A 20,580-nucleotide genomic window follows, 5' to 3' on the forward strand; every position below is an offset into this window, starting at 1 on the left:
TGAGGAATAATAATAATAAGAATAATAAGAAATAATAATAATAATATTCACAAACACGATCTAAACAATCGTGGTACAATTTTTATATATAAAATATAAGATATGAAAATAATGACAGTATTTACGTGACTCCGTTCCTATGCCGATGTTGTCGTTGGCAGGTGACCATGATATGACAAGACAGTCACTGGTCAGCTGTTTCGTCTTGAGCACGACGGTATAACAACAGGCACAAAACAATGATAATAAGATCTGATAGACCACACTTGCAATTTACACGTCGACCGATCGGTACTAACGGAAGTCGCGTTGTAATGTTATATTAATTTAGCAACAATCGGAACGACAAGCCTCACTAAACTAAGACCGCAAGACAGTGTATATATATATATTTAAGTTTAGCGGAGTGCGGATGTCGCAACAACGATATATATATACGGTTCGAACGCGAGAAGTGTAACCGTTTGATTTCAAAACACAAGAAGACCGACCTATGCGAAGGTAAAGTCTAAGACGGGCGCACACTTGGACACTTTGACGAAGTTCACAAGACGGTCTGAGGCAAGCCGACAACTTGTTACCACGAAGGCGTCGCACGGAGGAGTGACTATTCTTCATGCCGGTGTTCCGACACACCCAAGAAATACGCATTCGAAATTAGTGGCCAATGACCTATATCCCGAGATAGGGCAATATCTATACGTAATCTTTACGGCGGTTATAATTCCGTAAAGACCGTGATAAAGAAGCGTTGACCTACACTGTTTACTGTCAAAATCGATTTTAAAAAGCATATGAAAATCGACCCCAGAGAGAGGAGTCGCGATTAGGCGGTGTAGTCATCGAGGCCGACCACAGATTCGTAGGAGCCTCGTGGCTAAACACGCAGATTATAATCAGATTATATTATACGAAATATTATACATTTTAAATTATTAGTTATTTATAATAAAATAAACGCAATGTTACTATACCGAAAAAATTATTATAAATATGTATATGATAGAATATAGATAAATAAAATAAAAAAAAAATAAGTAAATTAAAAATTGTATTATATTATATTGTATTATGTATTTATAATTCAGTTTAATATACATAATGTTGGTGATATTGTAATAATATCTTTGTTCCTGCATGCACACTCACGACTCATAACAATGTTTTAACCCCCCATAATAACCAATTTATTAATTTAAAAATTTACAATTTTTAATTAATTTCAATATAACCCCCCCTCCCGTATGTACGCCACTGCGTATCTGAACCTAAATTAAAAAATCACAATCCAAGCATAAATTAACTTCTTAATAGCAAAACTATTGTTCTAAATATCAAACAAATACACAAGTAAATTATTAAACGCGTAATAATATAATTACCTGATAATAAATAATTAATTTTAGACGTTGAAACGAAATCTTCGTAAAACGTAATGTAAAATTCTGCAGATACGTGTTATTACATACACTAATGAGATACGCTATATTATTATTTTGTAAATTGGAGGGAAATAGTCAATTATATCAAAATAAACATATGAAAAATATAAAATGAGCGCAAAGAGATTACAAATAATATGATACCAAAACCCAATTTTCGACAAATTTGCAGATACGAGTATTGCCGTTAGTGTAACGATATCCTGAATATTTATTGTATACAAATTATTCTACTATCTTAATCTGTATGATTATTATTGCAGGTGAATACTGATTTATTTGTTTATATTTTTTTTCAGAAATATTTTTGGAGAGCATTAGCAATAATTATTATAGTTTTAATAGACGTTAAGTTTTTACATTTATTGGTTCCCAAACTAAATTTTCTATTAAATGGTAATTTTTTTTATAATAAATAAATTTGTTTTAAATAATTCTTATCAATTTTATAATCATACTATATTTTATAGTTGCAGGATTCTATTGTAATTTGTTAAATTACAATGTGTTAATAAGAATTTGTGAAATCTTCAAACTTAGTCTACCCTTACTATTCTTACATTTTTACTTAAAATATTTTGTGCATAGAGTAAGTTATATAAAATTTGAACTTTTAACTCTTTAATAATGTGTTATTATGTTATATTATCCTAGGTAATAAATATGAAATATATTTAAATTTGTTAGTAGAAATTTAATTATAATTATGTAGTCGAGTCATTCTGTTTTTTTCTCAAAAATATTTTATTTTAACTTAATAATTTTTTTTTTTTGTATTAAATATGATTAAAATCTATACACATTAAATGCAATAAGTCATTTTGGTTAAGGTTAATATATTTATATAACGAGATTAACAAATTGGGAGAGCAATTAGAAGTGCCATTTGACAGATTAAATTAAAAGATCATCTCTAGGCCAGGTTTGTTCAAGACGTCCTGGAGATTATCAGGGATTGTGAAAGAATATAGGCATTTTATTAGTGGATTGTTGTGATGGATTACTTAGAATAAAAGGAGACATAGTGAGATTTAGTTAGTTATGTGAGTCTTTCTAGAAATTGTTATTCTTTATGAACCATGGAACAGAGATAATTTGTAGAAGACAAATTGACTGGAAAATCTGAATCATTCTCATGTTGGAGAGTTTGGCAACTATAATAATTTATAATAAATATTTTTAAAGGGTTTTAATATCTTGATATTTGAATAAAAATAGTTTAAGTTTCCGTTAAATAAATAAATAGATTATTAAATAATTATGATTATTTCATGTAAATTTTACATTAATAGTAAACATGATACTATATTTTGTGTAAATTGTAAAAAAATATAATTATCCATTTGTATTTATTTTTAGTGTAAATGGGCAAGTTTTAAATGGTTAAAAAATATAATTATTGGATCATACATTGATGTTTTCATAATAGTTTTAATATTGAGTTATACTGACGTAATTATAGTACTAAACACTACATTTGAAAAAATAGCATTTGTTATTTTAATGATTTCAAATTGTAAGTACAATATTAATATATCATACATAGATAACAGAAAAAAAAATTGCATATTATTGATTGTTATTTTTAGATTGTATTCATTACATTGCTTATGCAACAAATTGGTTTGATAAGTACACATACTCATCGTGTTATACCTACACATCTACCATTAATCACCCCTTATTTAAAGATAGAAAATATTTAATAGTAACTAACTTGACAAAACGCTGGCATCTCAAAGAAACAAATAAAATTGCCCAGAAGCAAAAAAAAATCGACCAATCAGCACCACAAGATCCAAGATTAAATAAATATCGTTTAGTGAATAAAGGCCTAAATGATAACGATCATAAATTTACACCCATGAAGACATTTCAATCCATAAATTGTGAAGGTGAATATCTTCAATCAACCAGGATTGTTCGCTCAGATACATATTATGATCAACCAAAGGTTTTTGGTATGTTTGAACACATACTTACTTTAATAGATTTTTCTATTAACTTTAGTTGGTAAAACTATAAAAATGACTGTTCATTCTGTTTAGATTTTTGATTGTTTTATTTGACATGCAAATATAATCAAATTAGTCAACAATAATCATATTGAATAATTCAATTATAATAGTTAAAATTATTATAGTTTTATTTTCTTACTTGATTTTCTTAAATAGTAATTTTTGTTTTTAAATAATAAAATATTTATTAAATATATAATTATACTAACAATTTCTATTTCAAGTTCTCATATACAAATTTTTGCTTAATGTATATTTTATATATTTTTCAGATTGGGAAAAGCCTGAACTAAATGAATACTCTAACAAATTAAGTGAATACAAGCTTATTCCGTTATAAACAGACAACAGTGCAAATGCTCAATACTGTTTTACCCATTTTCTATTTGTCAACATGAAGCCTAGAAAAATCTTACTTTTTGTTGGTAGTTCAATTGTATTGTGTGGTTTTGACAGCTTGTATAAAATATTTAATATTATATAAATACTATTAATAAATTAATACAATTATGATAATTGATTTATTTATGATCATAATATATAACCAATGTCTATTTAAAATCTGCAACTGAGCAATTAAGTTAAATTATGTGTAATTTATTGTAATTGTTCGACTGTGACTTCTAGAAAAATGTTTTTATTTTGTTTGAAAATTAACAACTTTACAGTAATTTTGTCAGATTTTTTTTTAATCTGATTTACATTTATAAAAAATGGAAATTACTGTAAAAATATTATTATAAAATACAAATAAAGTATCATATTTGTATAATTATTCTTAAAGTTACACTCAACAAGGTAGGAAAACATGTTTAAAAACATTTTAAGATTTGAGATTAATGTGGCTGTGTATAATATGTTTTAAATTAAAATTTATTTCTGTTGATTTAAACCAACCATAAACGTTATATCAATAAAGTGTACCGACCTAAAATAAAAATTAATAAATGAGTTACAACTTACACAATTTCTGCGACTGACAAAGGGATCAATTTTTCATTCTTATAAAGTGAATCATAATATTTATTTTATTTTTTTTTTTTCAGTTATTATTTGTAAATATTGCATTCACTGAACCTGTTCTGAGTTATAACATTTGATAACTTAATGTAAACAATTTTTAAATAATTAAAAATAATTATATTTATGTCAATTTGTCAATTTATTATATTATATAATATACATTTTTGCTATAAAAAGAATGTATTTTAATTGTTTTTTATTTACTAAAAATTTTTTTTTAAATAATGATTTACATGAACAAATTGTTATTATCAAATGTTTGTTTATAGTGTGTTTACATTAATCTTAAAATTGATCATTAACCTTACTAATTTTAAACTTACTGATATAAAATGAATATCTCAACCTTCTATAACTATATGTATGTGAAGTTGATAGTGATATCAAAAACAGTCCTAGCTCTAAGCTACTACTGTAGTACCAATGTTTAGAATTTTAATTTCTAGTGTTGTATTCATGCTGTTGAAACAAATATCTTTAAAAATTAACTACCTATATTATCTCGTGTATATTATAAAACGCATTTTCATTGTTATTTTAGTACAGGTTTTTTGTTACCGGGCGCGGGCGGAGCCGACATATTCGGAACAAACTCATCGTCGATAAGCTCTTCATTAACATCATTGACTGCAATTAGTTTGGTGGGTTTTGCGAGTTTTTTCTTTTTCGCGGCGTCCTTTTTCCGCGGAGATGGATGCAGCAGTGTGGCTCGCGTAGGTAACGACGAACCAGATGATTTCTCGTCGTCAGCATCATAACTCACGGTCTGGTAAATGGTGCCGGATAAGACGTCGTCTCTGCGGTCCTCTGGATTTTCCGTTGTAGTTGGTCGCTGTCCACTGTCACTGTGAGACATTTCTGAGTATTTTATCAAAATGTTATTTCAGTGAAAATTTCCGGCTAATTTTGTAAAAAAATAGTTGGCACCACTGAGCAGCAGGACGAAATTTTGTGTGAAAAGTGGTTAACGATAGCTTATATATAATATATTATACATTTCGAAATTCGAATCGTATTTATTTTTTTATAACCTATGTGTTAAAATAAAAACTATTTGTCCCCCGGGTGTTTCATATCATATTATTGTAAATGTTTTTTCTCTATGCCAAAATTAACGTTTTATACAGTATTTATATATAACATTTCCCATATGCAAATATATATTTCTAGCCAGCTGTATGTGTATCAAAATTTTACAATTACCTAACAATTTACGTCTCTACGGTATAAATACATAAAATATAGATACTTTCTAAATAGTACTAGATCAACACAAAAATATGATATTTATCTTTTTTTCAGTATATTATATTCCTTGGTTAAAAGTTTTATGTCATGTTTCTTTACTAACCACTTAGAAAGAAAAACTGAAAAAAAATCAAAAAGACGAACACTTAAAAACATTTTACATCAATAAATACGTATTACACATCACTATCTTTTACAATTGAGCTCGATACTCATCCAACTTAACTTAGCCATCAAATCCTTAATTATTTTTCTTATAATTTACACAATATAATGCTTAACGTATTAGAGCTACAGGAATTTCCCGTTTCCGCCAAAATAATATAACCCGTTTTCTACATAACCCATTTCCGCCAAAAACGAAAAGAGTACGATTCCCGTTTTCGGCAAAATGTATTTTTATGAAAAGACGTTCCCGCCAATTATTATTTGGGAACCATGTACAAATATTTCATATTGTTATCATATGAAAATATTCTTATTATTGTAGATTTTAATACAAGTAGATAATAATAATTCATGATTTGAATATAGGCACAGTTAAATTAGTTTTTAAATATTTACAATGTCTTATCACTAGGGCTGTGAATTTAATGCACTAAAAAACCTTAAAAAATGCCAAAAAATTGCAATAAAATATGCACTTAAAAAGCAAAAATAGGAATATAAAATGCCAAAAATTATAGTATAAAATTAATTTAAAATGGTTTTTAATTTAATTTTTATATTTATATTAATATTAGGTACAGGATATTAAATATTAGTACAAAAAAGTGTTTATTTAATAAAAAAGTTAAAAAAATTGACATAATATATACAGCCTGTGTAAAATAAAAAAAGTATTCAAACAAGTTAATTGACAGAATTTGGTTAAAAATACAAGAAAATGAACTAAAAAAAGCAAAATATGACCTAAAAATGCGAAAAAATGACCTAAAAAATTAAAAACGTCAAAAAATGCAAAAATATGCAAAATAAAAGTTTCATAGATGGATTCGTAATTACATAATTCAAATTATGTACTTACAAAACTATGTTTTATAATCACCAAAAAAAATGCACTTTCCTATAAATTCACAGCCCTGCTTATCACATATCTATTGTATTTAAGTATTTCGATATTTCAAATTATAATACAAATAATAATTATACTGTCTTAAAAATATAAATTATAATACAAGTATAGATGATAAAAATACATTAGTTGAATATAGGCAAAATTAAATTAGAGTTTTTTAAATAATACCATACAATTGCATATTACATATTTCGATATTTTATACGTACTACAACATATATCGCTTAAAAATTAAGACTATTAGTTTCCAAATTATTTTTTGGTGGAAACGTCTTTTGGCGAAAACATACTATGCCCGGGGCTACAATATTCACCAGAGATTACAAATTAAGTGCGTGTAATAACATAACTGAAAGTCAAATAATATCAGCATTCAATAGAGGATGTCTACAACGATTTAAATTATGCGTAGGAAATAATTGAGGAAACTGAGCAATTTTATTTAGTTATAAAATAACTGTTATAATTAATAATTAATAAAAGAATGTACGACATGTATAACTACCCATATAATGTATATCTTATTTATAACACGTATAAAAAAAAAAAATTGTGTTAACGCATTTAAAAATTAACCAATAATAAATAATTATAAATGATTTTATGCAATTAAATGAATCGTAAAAATGTATTTATTTATTAAAAAGGGAATGGCTTTTAGTCAGTCAATTTTTAATTTAGACATAGTTGACCCATCAAAATTACTTAAAAAAATTACGCCCATCCGAATATGGTGTTCAAAAAATGTGTTGCTATTAAAAATAAATATATTTTTATTGTGCATGCGCATACCGCTATGATAAAAATTTTGAAATTTATATACCACTAGCTTATAAAAAAAATTGATTTATTCCAATTTAATCCGGCTGAGAAATTCAGTGTACCTTAACCCTTAATTGCATATAGTTGCATTCATGCAACATTATTATTTTTATTTTTTTCTGTTCTTAGAACTACTGGTATGTATAGTTTGATTACACCATTGTATTCGTCAAATAATTCTGATTATTTTGATATCATATTTGTTTACTGTTAAGTGTTTATTTATACTTTAATAATTCCCTGAAACTAATGAGTGATTGTACGTTGACCAAATGGATATATGATAACTTTGGAGAATCATAATATTGAAAATATATGTGATATCAATAATCAAAAAATGTGTATCGCTTATCGTACATCTAAACTATGTTGTACAACTGTCGTTTAGGTTTTTTCGATAAATGGTACAATGATAATCCATGATAAGCTCCGGTTGCACGAATGCAACTATATGCGTACAAACTTCTTATCTGTCTACACACGCTATCCACTTGTTTGTTGATTACAAAATAATTACAAAACATGCTTATAATTACAAAACGTTTTATATTACCTATATTTTTTACTTTCTAGACACATTATTATGTTCTGTGCTAGACACTAGTTTTATAAATAATATTGTACGTGTTTTAGTTTTTATATTTTTATATTACAATGTCGAATCATAAAGGTCTTACTGAACAAGAAATGCTTTATGCGCTGTTTGAAATACCAGTGGATTCTGATGATGAATTTGATGAAAATGACTTTGATGAACTAAATGAGTTTGTAACTGTAGAAGATATGGATGGTTATTTAAATTCTAATGAAGTAGAACTACCTGTCATAGATGAAAATTTGGTATTTGTTGAATCTTTAAATCATAATAATCCTATTGTTATATCTGTACCTCATGATGTAACTGATGATGTATTGCTGCCCTCTACTTATAGTAATAATTTTTCTGAAAATACCACTCAACCCACTGTTTCTATATCTGAAAATACTAATTGCCATCAAAAACCATTTACTCCAGTTACATCAGTTAATTGGACAAATATACCCTTTGAACATAACACAAGCTCACAGTTTCTAGGTAGTGAAGAACTTACAACTGATATTTTAAACTTGGATTCTCCCTACCAAATATTTAGTTATTTTTTTGATAATGATCTTATTGACCATATTTGTGAAGAAACTCTAAAATATAGTATTCAAAAAAATATTCAAAAACCATTTAAAATTAATAGAACTGACTTTAAAAGATTTTTAGGAATCTCCATTATGATGTCTGTTCATAAAAATCCGTCTATTCGTAGCTATTGGTCATCAAATATAGGTAATACTGTTATAAAAAATACCATGCCAGTAAATGTGTTTGAAAAAATCAAACAATTTTTACATTTTAATGACAATTCTCAACTAATTCCATTCAATAGACCTGGACATGATAGACTTTATCGTATAAGGCCACTTCTAGAAACATTAAATAAAAAATTTCAATCAGTTCCTCTAGAAGAATGTCTGTCAATAGATGAGCAATTATGTTCTACTAAAACTAAACATTATTTAAAACAATATATCCCCATGAAACCACATAAATGGGGTTATAAGTTGTTTGTTATGGCAGGTGTTTCTGGTTTTGCATATTATGTGCAGGCCCGGCGCGAGGGTAAGGCGACTCAGGCGGTCGCCTAGGGCGCCATTTTCAGGGGAGCGCCGAAATTGCTTTTTACAATTTTGCACACTTTTGTTAGTAATTTTTTTTATTAAATATAAAATTCCTAAAACTTTGTATTGAAATATAGATAATTATTATTATGGTTATTCTGTTTAGCGTACTAACGTAAAATGTTTATCTTATGTATTGTTCTACAAATATAAAAATTCCCGAATATTTGTTATCGTTTAATCGGGATCGCGTCAAGCCATTGTGACTCATGACTACGTCTCGTCCGTCCATCACTTATCAGCTTATTCTGTGTGTTTAAAAATACACGTTAATTTTATTATAGTATTATACCTATATTATTATTTTACTGATTGACGATCGTACTATACGGGTCAGTGATCATACTTTTATTGTCATTTTGTTTTTGCTCTTTGAAACGAGTACTTACGCCATCGCCTAGTTGACGATTAAATTTCACTAGTTATTAGGTAAGTTATAACTTTAACAGAAAATAGAAAGTAAATAATATAATATATTTTAATTTATTATTTATTAACACGTTTGCTGCTGCATCTGTTGGAATACTATATTTATTTTATGTTTAATATACCTTATATTAGTATATTAGTATAATTTATACTTGATAAGAATTAATTAATAATATTATACAAATTATTACAATTAATTTAGGAAACGCTTTAGTTAGAATGGCACCGAAAAAGAAATTATCTGGAGCAGAAAACCTAAAAAAAAAGATTAAGAGGGAATTAGAATTTAAAAAAGGTGCTAATGCTTTATCTAAGTTCTTGCAAAAAAATAAAGAATCAATTAACGATGAAAGCTATTCTTCAGAAGAATTGTTACCTTCTACAAGTCCAGAACAAAATATCACGTCATCTTTATTAGCTACTACAAGTTCTGAACAACATACAATTAAGCATTTAGAAAATATGGATATTTCTATTGAATTTCAAAGTAATGAATTGGTTAGTAACACTGAATCATCTGAACCAAGTATTAACTCTGATCCTGCTACTTGGCCCTCATTTTTAACATCAAAACAAATTGACTATATAGTAGTAACCGGTCCCGAAATATTTACAGAATTTTCGAGTATTCAACTAGATCATGAAAAAAGACATTTTTCTGAGATTCATTTTTATCGACATCTTTCTAATGGAGAAAAATTACTTAGGCGTTGGTTAATTTACTCAAAATCAACGGGGAAAATATTTTGTTTCTGTTGTAAATTATTTGATAGAACTCCGAAGTCAAATTTGGCAATTTGTGGGTTTTCTGATTGGCATAACGTATCTGCTGCACTTACTGTACACGAAAAAGCGCCTAATCATTTTAAGGCTTATGGTACATGGATAGAAATAGAAAAACGGTTAAAACTAAATAAAACAATAGATGCAGAGCACCAGCGAATTACGAACATGGAAACTGATTATTGGGTAAAAGTTTTGGACCGTTTGTTATCAGTAACTTTATATTTATCAAAGAATAATCTAGCGTTTCGAGGAAGTTCAGATAAATTTTATACTCAAAGTAATGGAAATTTTTTAAGTTTAGTTGAACTTTTGGGTAAATATGACGATGTAACTAAAGAATTATTACTTAAAACACTGTCTCGTGAAAAAACCGTACATTATTGCAGTCATTCTATTCAAAACGAATTAATTAATCTCATGGCCAATAAAGTTTTAGAAACAATAATAGATAGATTACGTGCAGCAAAATATTATTCTGTAATTCTTGACTGTACACCAGATGTGAGTCATCAAGAACAACTATCCTTTACACTAAGATTTGTTAATATAAAAAAAAAAATTGAAGTTAAAGAACATTTCATTGGGTTTAAAACGGTAGAAAGCTCTACAGGTTTGAGTTTAACAGACCTTCTTCTAAATACTCTTGCAGAAAAGAATATTCCTTTTCAAGATTGTCGTGGGCAGGGATATGATAATGGTGCTAACATGAAAGGGCAAAAAAAAGGAGTTCAAGCGAGAGTTTTATCAATGAATCCTCGTGCCACCTTTGTTCCATGCAATTGCCATTCTTTAAATTTAGTTGTATCAGATGCTGCATCTTGTTCTATAAATTCAATTACAGTTTTCGGCGTACTCCAAAGAATTTATGTATTGTTTTCATCATCGGTAAATCGATGGAAAATTTTAACTGACAATATAAAAGGGCTGACCGTGAAACCTCTGAGTGACACAAGATGGGAAAGTAGAATCAACAGCGTAAAAGTTGTTCGTTTTCAAACTGAACAAATTTACAATGCGCTTATTAAACTATCCGAAGTTGAAAACATAGATGCTGGAACGCGCCATGAAGCTGTTTCGCTTGCTGATCAACTTACAGATTTTAAGTTTCTAATATCATTAGTTGTTTGGTACGATATTCTTTTTCAAGTAAATTTAGTTAGTAAAAGTATGCAAGCAAAAGCAATAGACTTAATAAATGGTTTTAATATGTTAAAAAGTGCTTTAGAATTTATTAAGAACTATAGAGACCAATTTGATCAGATTTTGGTTAAAGCAAAAGCAATAGCAGATGAATTAGGGGTGGATTCTGAAATAAAAGTAGTTCGGAAGCGTATAAAAAAAAAACACTTTGACTATGAGCGTTCAGATGATACTGATCATAGAACTGTACTCGAAAAATTTAAACATGAATTTTTTTACACATTAATAGACGTTGTTACTACATCATTGACAGATCGTTTTGAAATTTTAAAGATCCATGTTGATTTATGGAATTTTTTGTACGATTTAAAAAATGCACCTGAAAATGAAAACGATTTATTGAAACATTGTATGGATCTACACAATCACCTTAAAGATGGATCTGACTCTGATATTGATGGTGTCGAATTATGCACAGAAATTGTGAACATCAAGCAATTGTTAATTTCTTGTTTGGACGTAAGTTCACCTCTTAATATTCTTCAATACATTTTTGACTATGAACTCCAAGACATATTTCCAAATCTTTGGATTGCTTTAAGATTATTATTGACGTTACCAGTGACAGTAGCTAGTGGTGAGCGGAGTTTCTCAAAATTAAAACTCATAAAAACATACTTGCGATCTACTATGGCTAATGAACGTTTAGTCTCACTATCGGTTTTATCTATAGAAAACGAAATAGCTGCGGAAATTGATTTTTCTACAATTATACGGAGTTTTGCCGAGAGAAAATCAAGAAAAGTGTTGATCGATAACAAATTTAAATAAATATTTTATTTATGTTATGTTTTATTGTACTCTCTATTTCCATTTATTATTAATTTCTGTATTATTATTTATTTTTTTTTTTTTTTGTAGTATGTAGGTATTTTATATTTATATGTGAATACTATACCTATTACATTATATTTCTTTATACGTTATTTTTTTTTTAATTAAGACGATAACAAATAATGTACAAACTACAAGTTAAGAATTATACATCATTTTTCCGTATTTTTATCCATGAATAACATTTTTTCCGAGTATTATAATATTATGGGTTGTATGTAAAAGGCGCCAATTGGCATTTTGGCCTGGGGCGTCATTTAGCCTTGCGCCGGGCCTGATTATGTGGAAATTTATAGTGGGCAAGAGAATAATTCAGATCTACGTTTACCTTGTGAACCAGATATTGGTGCAAGTGCAAATGTTGTTGTACGTCTTGCTCGTATAATACCATCAAATAACAATTTTAAATTGTATTATGACAATTATTATACTTCAATACAGTTAATGATTTATTTAAAAAGTAGAAGCATTGAAAGTCTAGGAACTGTTAGGAGAAATAGACTTAAAAATGTACCATTTCCTTCAGATACTGTTATGAAATCTAAGGATAGGGGTACCATGTATGAGTGTACAGCTACTGTAAACGAAGAAAAAATTACAGCAGTCTTATGGAAAGATAATAAGTTGGTAATCTTACTTTCAACATTTGTAGGTATGAACCCAGTTGAACATGTGAAAAGGTTTTCTAAAAAAGAAAAAAAAACAATAATGGTTCCTTTTCCTTATATTGTTAGTATTTACAACAAGCATATGGGTGGAGTTGACTTGCTGGATGCCAATATTGGAAGGTATAAAATTTCAATAAAATCCAGAAAGTGGTATATGAGGTTGTTCTATCATTTAATTGATATAACCGTTACAAATTCTTGGATATTACAAAAACGTATTTATGAAAGTAAAGGACAAAAATATCAATCTAGTTTGGCAGATTTCCATGAAGAATTGGCTGTTTCATTATGTCAAATGGGAGAATTAGTGTCACCTAAAAGAGGTAGACCACTTAAAGAAGACAAATTAGGCAATATAACAGATAAAAAAAGGCAACGTAATGTTAACACTACACCAATAGATGTAAGGTTTGATGGTTTTCAGCATATGCCTGAGTGGTCTCAAAGCAGACAAAAATGCAAATACTTAGGTTGTAAAGGTATTACATACATAAGCTGTGCTAAATGCAGTAAGGCTTTGTGTTTTACTAGAAGTAGTAACTGTTTCAACAAATATCATATGAAATAGTTCTAACTCTGATATCTATAGTTATTTCAATTTTCATATTTAGAATACCAAAGATTGGTTGTTACCTATGGTATTATTATTTTTTTATCATATTTATAAAGACTGGTTGTCATTATTATTATTTTATTTAAATATTAAATTATTTGTTTACCAATTGGTATTAATTATATTTTCATTTAAAAAAATAAGTTGTTATTATATTATTTTATTTAAATGTTACTTATTTGATTATTTTGTAATGATATTTTCACTTATAAAAACTGGTTGTCATTGTTATTATTTTATTGAATGTTAGAAGACTTAACACATTGTATAACATTGTTATATAATATTATGATTTTATGTTTTTATTTTTTATTTTCTCAATAAAAAGATATTAATTTAAAGAACTACCTTGGACTAGTTTTTTGTAGTTAGAATAAGAATAATAAAAGTTGTTAAAATGAAAATTAAAAAAATAATATACATATGGAAATAGAAATAATAATAAATTAAAGTTGGTGCGCATATAGTTGCATTTGTGCAACGGACTTAAAAGCTGTGCTTTTCAAGTTTGGATTTTAAGTTGGAATTTTTAAATTATTTTTAACAAACTCCCCATACTCAAATTAATCAAAAACATTTATTTTCAGCAAGAAAAAAAAAATCATGCAATTAAGGGTTAAATTCATGAACACTGCACGGTATAGGTGTAGATATATAATTTACACGTTTATTTTAACTATTAATAACTAATTATTTACTAACCTTATTGGACTAAATTTACGTGTATGAAATTCGCGTGATCACGAGGACACGTAAAAAAAGATCCGATCAAAATTGAACCGATAATTATCGAATTTATTTCACACAAAAAATACGCATACGGCGTTATATATTAGTTATATAGATTATTGAGTAAGAAACATCATTATTCACATTATGGGACCCTGATAGTCTAAACGCGGTTTTCTTGTACAAAATCCGCGGTGCGGCAGAGATCAAACTGCACTTGTTGCGCGAGTGAATTCTTAATATAATACAAATTATAAATTATCTATTGTTATTATAATGAGGTATCATAATAGTCTTTGTAATATAAAATATAACGTGACTGAAAGGGTTAATATTTTTATAAACCACGGCGAGAGTACCAGGATTGCATGAAGTAATGGTGGTTGTTCAGTTCATGTGAACGCGGAGGGCGGATTTGGTTCTTTGACTCTTTTGACTCGGCTACCAGAAACCGACAGCTTCGTCGCACTTACACGAATCACGTCGATCAATACTTACACTACATTGCTCTTCATTACTGTTAAATACTGTGCAATACCACGTTCAACGTCGGTCTAGCCCACTGTGCTACTGCATTTCGATAGTTCTGTGGTAATTCTTAAGTTTAAAATTAACTTTCTCTAGTTAAATATAATAGGGCTATAATATTATATATATAATCTATTTTCTTAAATCTAAATGTTGTCTAATTAAATGTAATAAATTATAGTAAAATGTATATAAATAATTTGTTAAGTCCAAATTTTATCTAATAAATATACGCAATTAAATTTAAGCTATGATGATATGCTATAAATTATAATAGGTATATATTACTATAGTATTATTATGATCATAGACAGACGCCAGTTTCGATGAATTGAGAAACTACGCAGTAAAATAAGGATTTTATTTTTATAAAAACCACTACGCAAATATCATCTACGATTAACAGTTAAAATTGGAAGAATAATAATATGCGTGCACAATACACTTTATAAATTAAATAATATAAATAAATATTTATATAATATATATAAATTTCTGATGAACAAAACCATTTTCAAATCATAATATTCAAACGAAGTAAACTAATAATATTCATAGGCCTTGGCGAATACGTTTATTTATTGAATTCCATTACATTTATAATACAACAACAATATTATTTAATTATCGATGAGTTTTTTTTTTTTTAATTTTACAGCTATATGTATAATTATTGATTATTGATATTTACGATTATGTATTGTTTAGCCACGAGGCTCCTACGATTAAATGGACGGCCTCGATGACTACACGACCAAAAGAATAAGTACCAATACTTTTTGAGAACTGCCTAAAGGAGACGTTAGGTTAGGTATTTATTTTTGAAATGATGAGCAACAAAACCAGTTATATATTGTAATCCATCCATTGAAGTAAATGAATTGAAAATTTCTGTTTTATTTAGATCAATATGTTCTTCCTCATATATTAGTTCTTTGCCATAAAGTATGGCCTCAAAAATATCTTGAGTAAGTACAATTTCCTCTTCGTCTTTCGTCTTTTTTATAGGCTTCTTTTTGTTTAGTATATCCACTGATAAATTGTTGACATCTGTGTCATCTTTAGTGTTTTTATGGTCACTCAATATGGCAGCAGAATGTTTACCAAAGATATATTTTTTTAACCGACGCATGAAGTCTAAAGGTGCAGGATTATCGGATGTATTACCCATTGACCTAAGATATGAAAATAAATTTTCCAAGAAGTCTTGATTGAGTCGCCTTCCAAGTACATAATAAACTTCACTAAAAGAGTCCTACAATTTTAAAAATTGTTAGTAAGAATATTTATGGTTTTTTAATATATAAAACTACTTAGTTATAATGTTATAATATATACATACTTTTAAATAAGGTAATAGCTGTTTGAGCGATGAATTGCTCAATAAAATTCCATGTTGAAAAGGTAATATACCTACTAATATGTTTCTTCACTCATAACCCTTTGATAATAGATGACATTTTATCAAATATTCTATTTTTTTTCAATTAAATTTATTCCATTAGCATGCAACTCAGAATGTGATCCATACATGTTTATAGAATTGTGAACATCAAACCATGCATTGGTAAGCTCAATAAAATACGAAGTTATTTTATAATTAATTTCTTCGTTTTTCCCTTTTAATAGATTTTTGTCTATAGCAAACAGTATTGCTCTGGCTGTATTCCATGACAATACTTTAGAAGTACTTAGAATATATTTATTAAGTATTCCAGTAAAAGCCTTCAAACATTGTTTATTTAAAATAAAATAACATTATAGTAAATATTGTGACTCAACAATAATAAAATTAATGTAATAAATTCTAAGCTTTTTTTTTCTCTTTAGATTTTTAAGTATTTAAATTTATTAGTATTTACCTTTACTGACACCAGTAACATCAATCCATTTTTTTTTTCAATTTCAAGTCAGATGGAAATGAATAAAATGCAGTATCTTCATTACTACCTCCATAACTTGGACAACCTGAATTAATTTTTTAAAGCCTCAATTTTTCAAGTATTAAAATCATTTTATATACATACCATTTACAGCACATATCTTTTTTCCCATTATAATAATTAATTACTTTACAAAATAAAGAATTATTATGGTGAACAATATTAGTATTAATAATCTGAACACTACACTTCACTCAGATGAAAAATCCAAAAGATAATATAATATAAAGACAAGACAAGTACGTATTATACATTATAGTAAAGTGTTTAAAATAATTCAAACTGCAAATCCAAATAATACATCTGCACTGCTAAATAAAATAACGCCAAAATAACTTAGTGTTCTATTTTTATTATAAATATTACAATCAGAAAATTCTTAGAAATAAGATATTTTAAAATGTATTGTACCTATTTAAAAATAAACACATTACTTAGTATTATGTACACAAGTTATACTAAATATAAAAATAATATTTTTGATATAGTTTGAATGTGTAGGACGTAGGTAATGAAGACATTTAAGGAATATAATTACTTTATTATCCGGCTTGGCCGGACCCCAAATACCATAAGACCAGATTGGATACTCATATATAATAAGTTTGTCTTAGAGTGGAATTTTGGAGTTGTGGAGAGGTCGGAGGAGATGAAGTCTATTGTTCGCAGATTTTATTTTTTATTTTAGGTGGGGGCCCCAGGTTAGTTTTTTTATCAAGTGTTATGCCTAAGTACTTAATTTCGGTTCGGACAGAGATGGTGAGGACGTTGTTCATAATTAATTGAGGGCACTAATGGGGAGATTGTTTTAAAGTGAAAGTAACTTGCACAGATTTATCTGTATTTATTTTAATTTTCCATTTTTTTGGACCATTTATCTATTTTATTAGCATGGATTTATTACTGTCGTCAGACTCGATAAAAATAGAACAGCAACTTCTTGTTTTTAGTCGGTCAGGACATTAGGTTAAAAGTTTAATAAATTTTGATAAAATTCAACAAAATCACAAAAACTTACAAATTTGTTTATTACTAAAAATTTATATTACATGCAATTCTAATGACTTATATTAAAAAATTTAAAACCAAGTTTCTCATCCTCACAAATAAGTCATACCAAAAAAATCTAAAAAGTATAAAAGCATACTTTTTGTGTATAAATCTTAAGTTCAAATTTGAATTACATAATATTAGTAAGTCTTAACTATGAATTACAATATTCAATATTTTGTTGTAGTTAAAAATCATTATTCGTGGGTACACAACGCTGTTAGGTATATTATTATATTTTGTATACAAAATTATGTTTTCAATGCAATATATAGGCAAAAATTAATTTAATATATTTTTAGCATGTGATTGACGAAAAGTTGAACAAAACGGCAACGCTGATGAAATGTAAGGCCGACGGTACCAGGGTCCCAGCATGAAAGCTGTGCGTGATTGTCGTCGCGTCGGCCGCCGTGAGTTCCACCCATACACATCAAAACTCGGTGGCGATGAAGTGTCAAAGATATTGCGTGTCTTACACGCAATCACATAAATTCCTAATAAAAAGCTGAACAACTTCACGCATTTTCCAAAAAAAAAAATGTACTCGTAATTAATTTTATTTTGCAAAAGTTCAAGAGACAAATCGTGTTTAGAACATTGTTCACCGTTCCGCTCCTACTTGTGAGATCGCGGTTAGCGAGAACGACTTGCGTTATGAGTTGGACTGGAGGAGGAAGGGTTACCCACACAAAATGGAAAAATTATAGTTAAATAAATTTTATAATCACTGCAGTGCTGAAACGCCTGAGTATATATATATTACGACAAATTGATTAGGCACTAAGATTCGAACGTCCAAAACGAAACATAAACATGTGAAATATAATATAATAATATAAATATGGTCTTGAGTACGACGACCTCAAGTACCGCAATGTATATAAAAAATTATGTAAATAATAATAATAAACACGAATTATCGAACGCTAAGTTCGCAATATACAAATGAGTTTAAGTGGCCACTGACCTCGAGTGGAAAAATTATGAATCGGTATGACCCGATAGGCATGTACAACTGATAATGCTTACAATATTGTTAATGCTATCAGTTTGTGTAGGTGGAGACATGTAGGTTAATTCGCTCGTAGCCTGAATTTAGTGGTGCAAACAGCTCTTAAATAAATTTCTGAAAACAGAGAAAAAGTCGGGAGAATTGTGAGACATTTTAAGAGAAGTCCACAAGCAGCAGACAAACTCAAAACCATGCAAGAGCAATTGGGCTTAACACCACCTTTAATGCTTATACAGGATGTTGTTACAGGTTGAAACTCAACACATGAGATGTTTCAGCGTATTCAAGACCTTAAAATTCCTCTTTCATCAGTATGGATAGATTGCAATTATGATGATTACTTCATTACTTGACTATTAATGACTGGTAAATAATTTCCAAGACTCGTAAAATTTTAAAATACTTTAAAGAAATAACTATAGAAATTAGTACTGAAAAATCAATTTCAATTTCAAAGTCCATCGTATTTAGTCGAATACTTCTTAAACATTGTACTTACTTGAATAATCAATTATATGATTTGCGTGAACAGCGCGTGGCCGTCAAGTTTTGTTTCCTGCTCGGGAAAACGGGCACAGAAACCCCTTGAAATGTTGAAAATAGCTCACAAAGGTGATGCTTTAAGGAAAACTCAAGTATTTGAGTGGTTTTCCCGTTCAAAAGCGGTGAAATGTCGATAGACAATCAAGCTCGCTCTGGACGTCCTTCGATGGCGCGAACCACCGTAAACGTAGAAAAAATTCGCAAAATTATCCTGGAAGATCGACGGCAAACCATCGAAGAAGTAGCGAAGAGATCTGGTGTGACATGGAGTTCGGTACAGAGAATTTTAAGTGAAGATTTGGGGATGAGACGGGTAGCTGCAAAATTTGTTCCTCGACTATTGACTAAGCAGCAAAAACAAGGCCGCGTAGAATCATGCTCTTCTTTAAAAGAAGAATTCCAAAACGATCCAAATTTTTTTTCCAAGGTCATTACAGGTGACGAATCATGGTGCTATGGATATGATCCTGAAACAAAGCAACAATCGAGCCAATGGAAGACTCCAGCATCGCCTCGCCCTAAAAAAGCTCGTTAAGTGAGATTAAACATTAAGACAATGCTCATTTGTTTTTTTGATGTGAGAGGAGTCGTCCATTCGGAGTTTGTTCCACCTAGGCAGACAGTTAACCAGACATTTTACCTAGAGGTTTAAAAAGTTTACGTAACAGTTTGAGGCGGAAAAGACCTGAATTGTGGCAGTCAGGAGACTGGTTTTTTTCATCATGACAATGCTCCTGCTCACACGGCCCTTTCTGTACGGCGGTTTTTGACCAAAAATGATATGACCACTGTATCCCATCCACCCTAATTCACCCGACCTAGCTCCCTGCGACTCCTTTTTATTCCCCAGAATGAAAAGGGAGATGAAAGGAAAGCGTTTCGCGGACATTGATGAAGTTAA

At 28.7% G+C, this 20,580-nt stretch overlaps 4 protein-coding genes across 4 annotated transcripts in view; all 4 read left to right on the forward strand.

Annotated features, from left to right (window-relative positions):
* The window catches only part of LOC112595511, a 12,806-nt gene extending 8,898 nt beyond the window's left edge, over positions 1 to 3,908 (forward strand). The window contains exons 2-6 of the mRNA XM_025340762.1: positions 1,742 to 1,838; positions 1,919 to 2,031; positions 2,802 to 2,958; positions 3,032 to 3,403; positions 3,733 to 3,908. Of these exons, the coding sequence (XP_025196547.1) occupies positions 1,742 to 1,838; positions 1,919 to 2,031; positions 2,802 to 2,958; positions 3,032 to 3,403; positions 3,733 to 3,800 (807 nt within the window). The 3' untranslated portion in view covers positions 3,801 to 3,908. The remainder of the gene's footprint in view (positions 1 to 1,741; positions 1,839 to 1,918; positions 2,032 to 2,801; positions 2,959 to 3,031; positions 3,404 to 3,732) is intronic.
* Positions 3,909 to 9,989: 6,081 nt separating this feature from the next.
* On the forward strand, positions 9,990 to 12,527 carry LOC112595535 (zinc finger MYM-type protein 1-like). The gene has a single exon (XM_025340780.1). The coding sequence runs from the start codon at positions 9,990 to 9,992 to the stop codon at positions 12,525 to 12,527; it is 2,538 nt and encodes an 845-aa protein (XP_025196565.1).
* A 507-nt stretch (positions 12,528 to 13,034) lies between these two features.
* LOC112595536 (piggyBac transposable element-derived protein 3-like) lies at positions 13,035 to 13,826 on the forward strand. Its single transcript, XM_025340781.1, has one exon. It carries the CDS (start codon positions 13,035 to 13,037, stop codon positions 13,824 to 13,826), a length of 792 nt encoding a protein of 263 aa, XP_025196566.1.
* Positions 13,827 to 19,806: 5,980 nt separating this feature from the next.
* Positions 19,807 to 20,214, forward strand: LOC112595537 (protein GVQW3-like). Its single transcript, XM_025340782.1, has one exon. The coding sequence runs from the start codon at positions 19,807 to 19,809 to the stop codon at positions 20,212 to 20,214; it is 408 nt and encodes a 135-aa protein (XP_025196567.1).
* Positions 20,215 to 20,580: the final 366 nt, after the last annotated feature.

The sequence above is a fragment of the Melanaphis sacchari genome, unplaced genomic scaffold, assembly GCF_002803265.2.
Source record: "Melanaphis sacchari strain LSU unplaced genomic scaffold, SCAv2.0 Contig27_pilon_pilon, whole genome shotgun sequence".
Taxonomy (NCBI): Eukaryota; Metazoa; Arthropoda; class Insecta; order Hemiptera; family Aphididae; genus Melanaphis; species Melanaphis sacchari.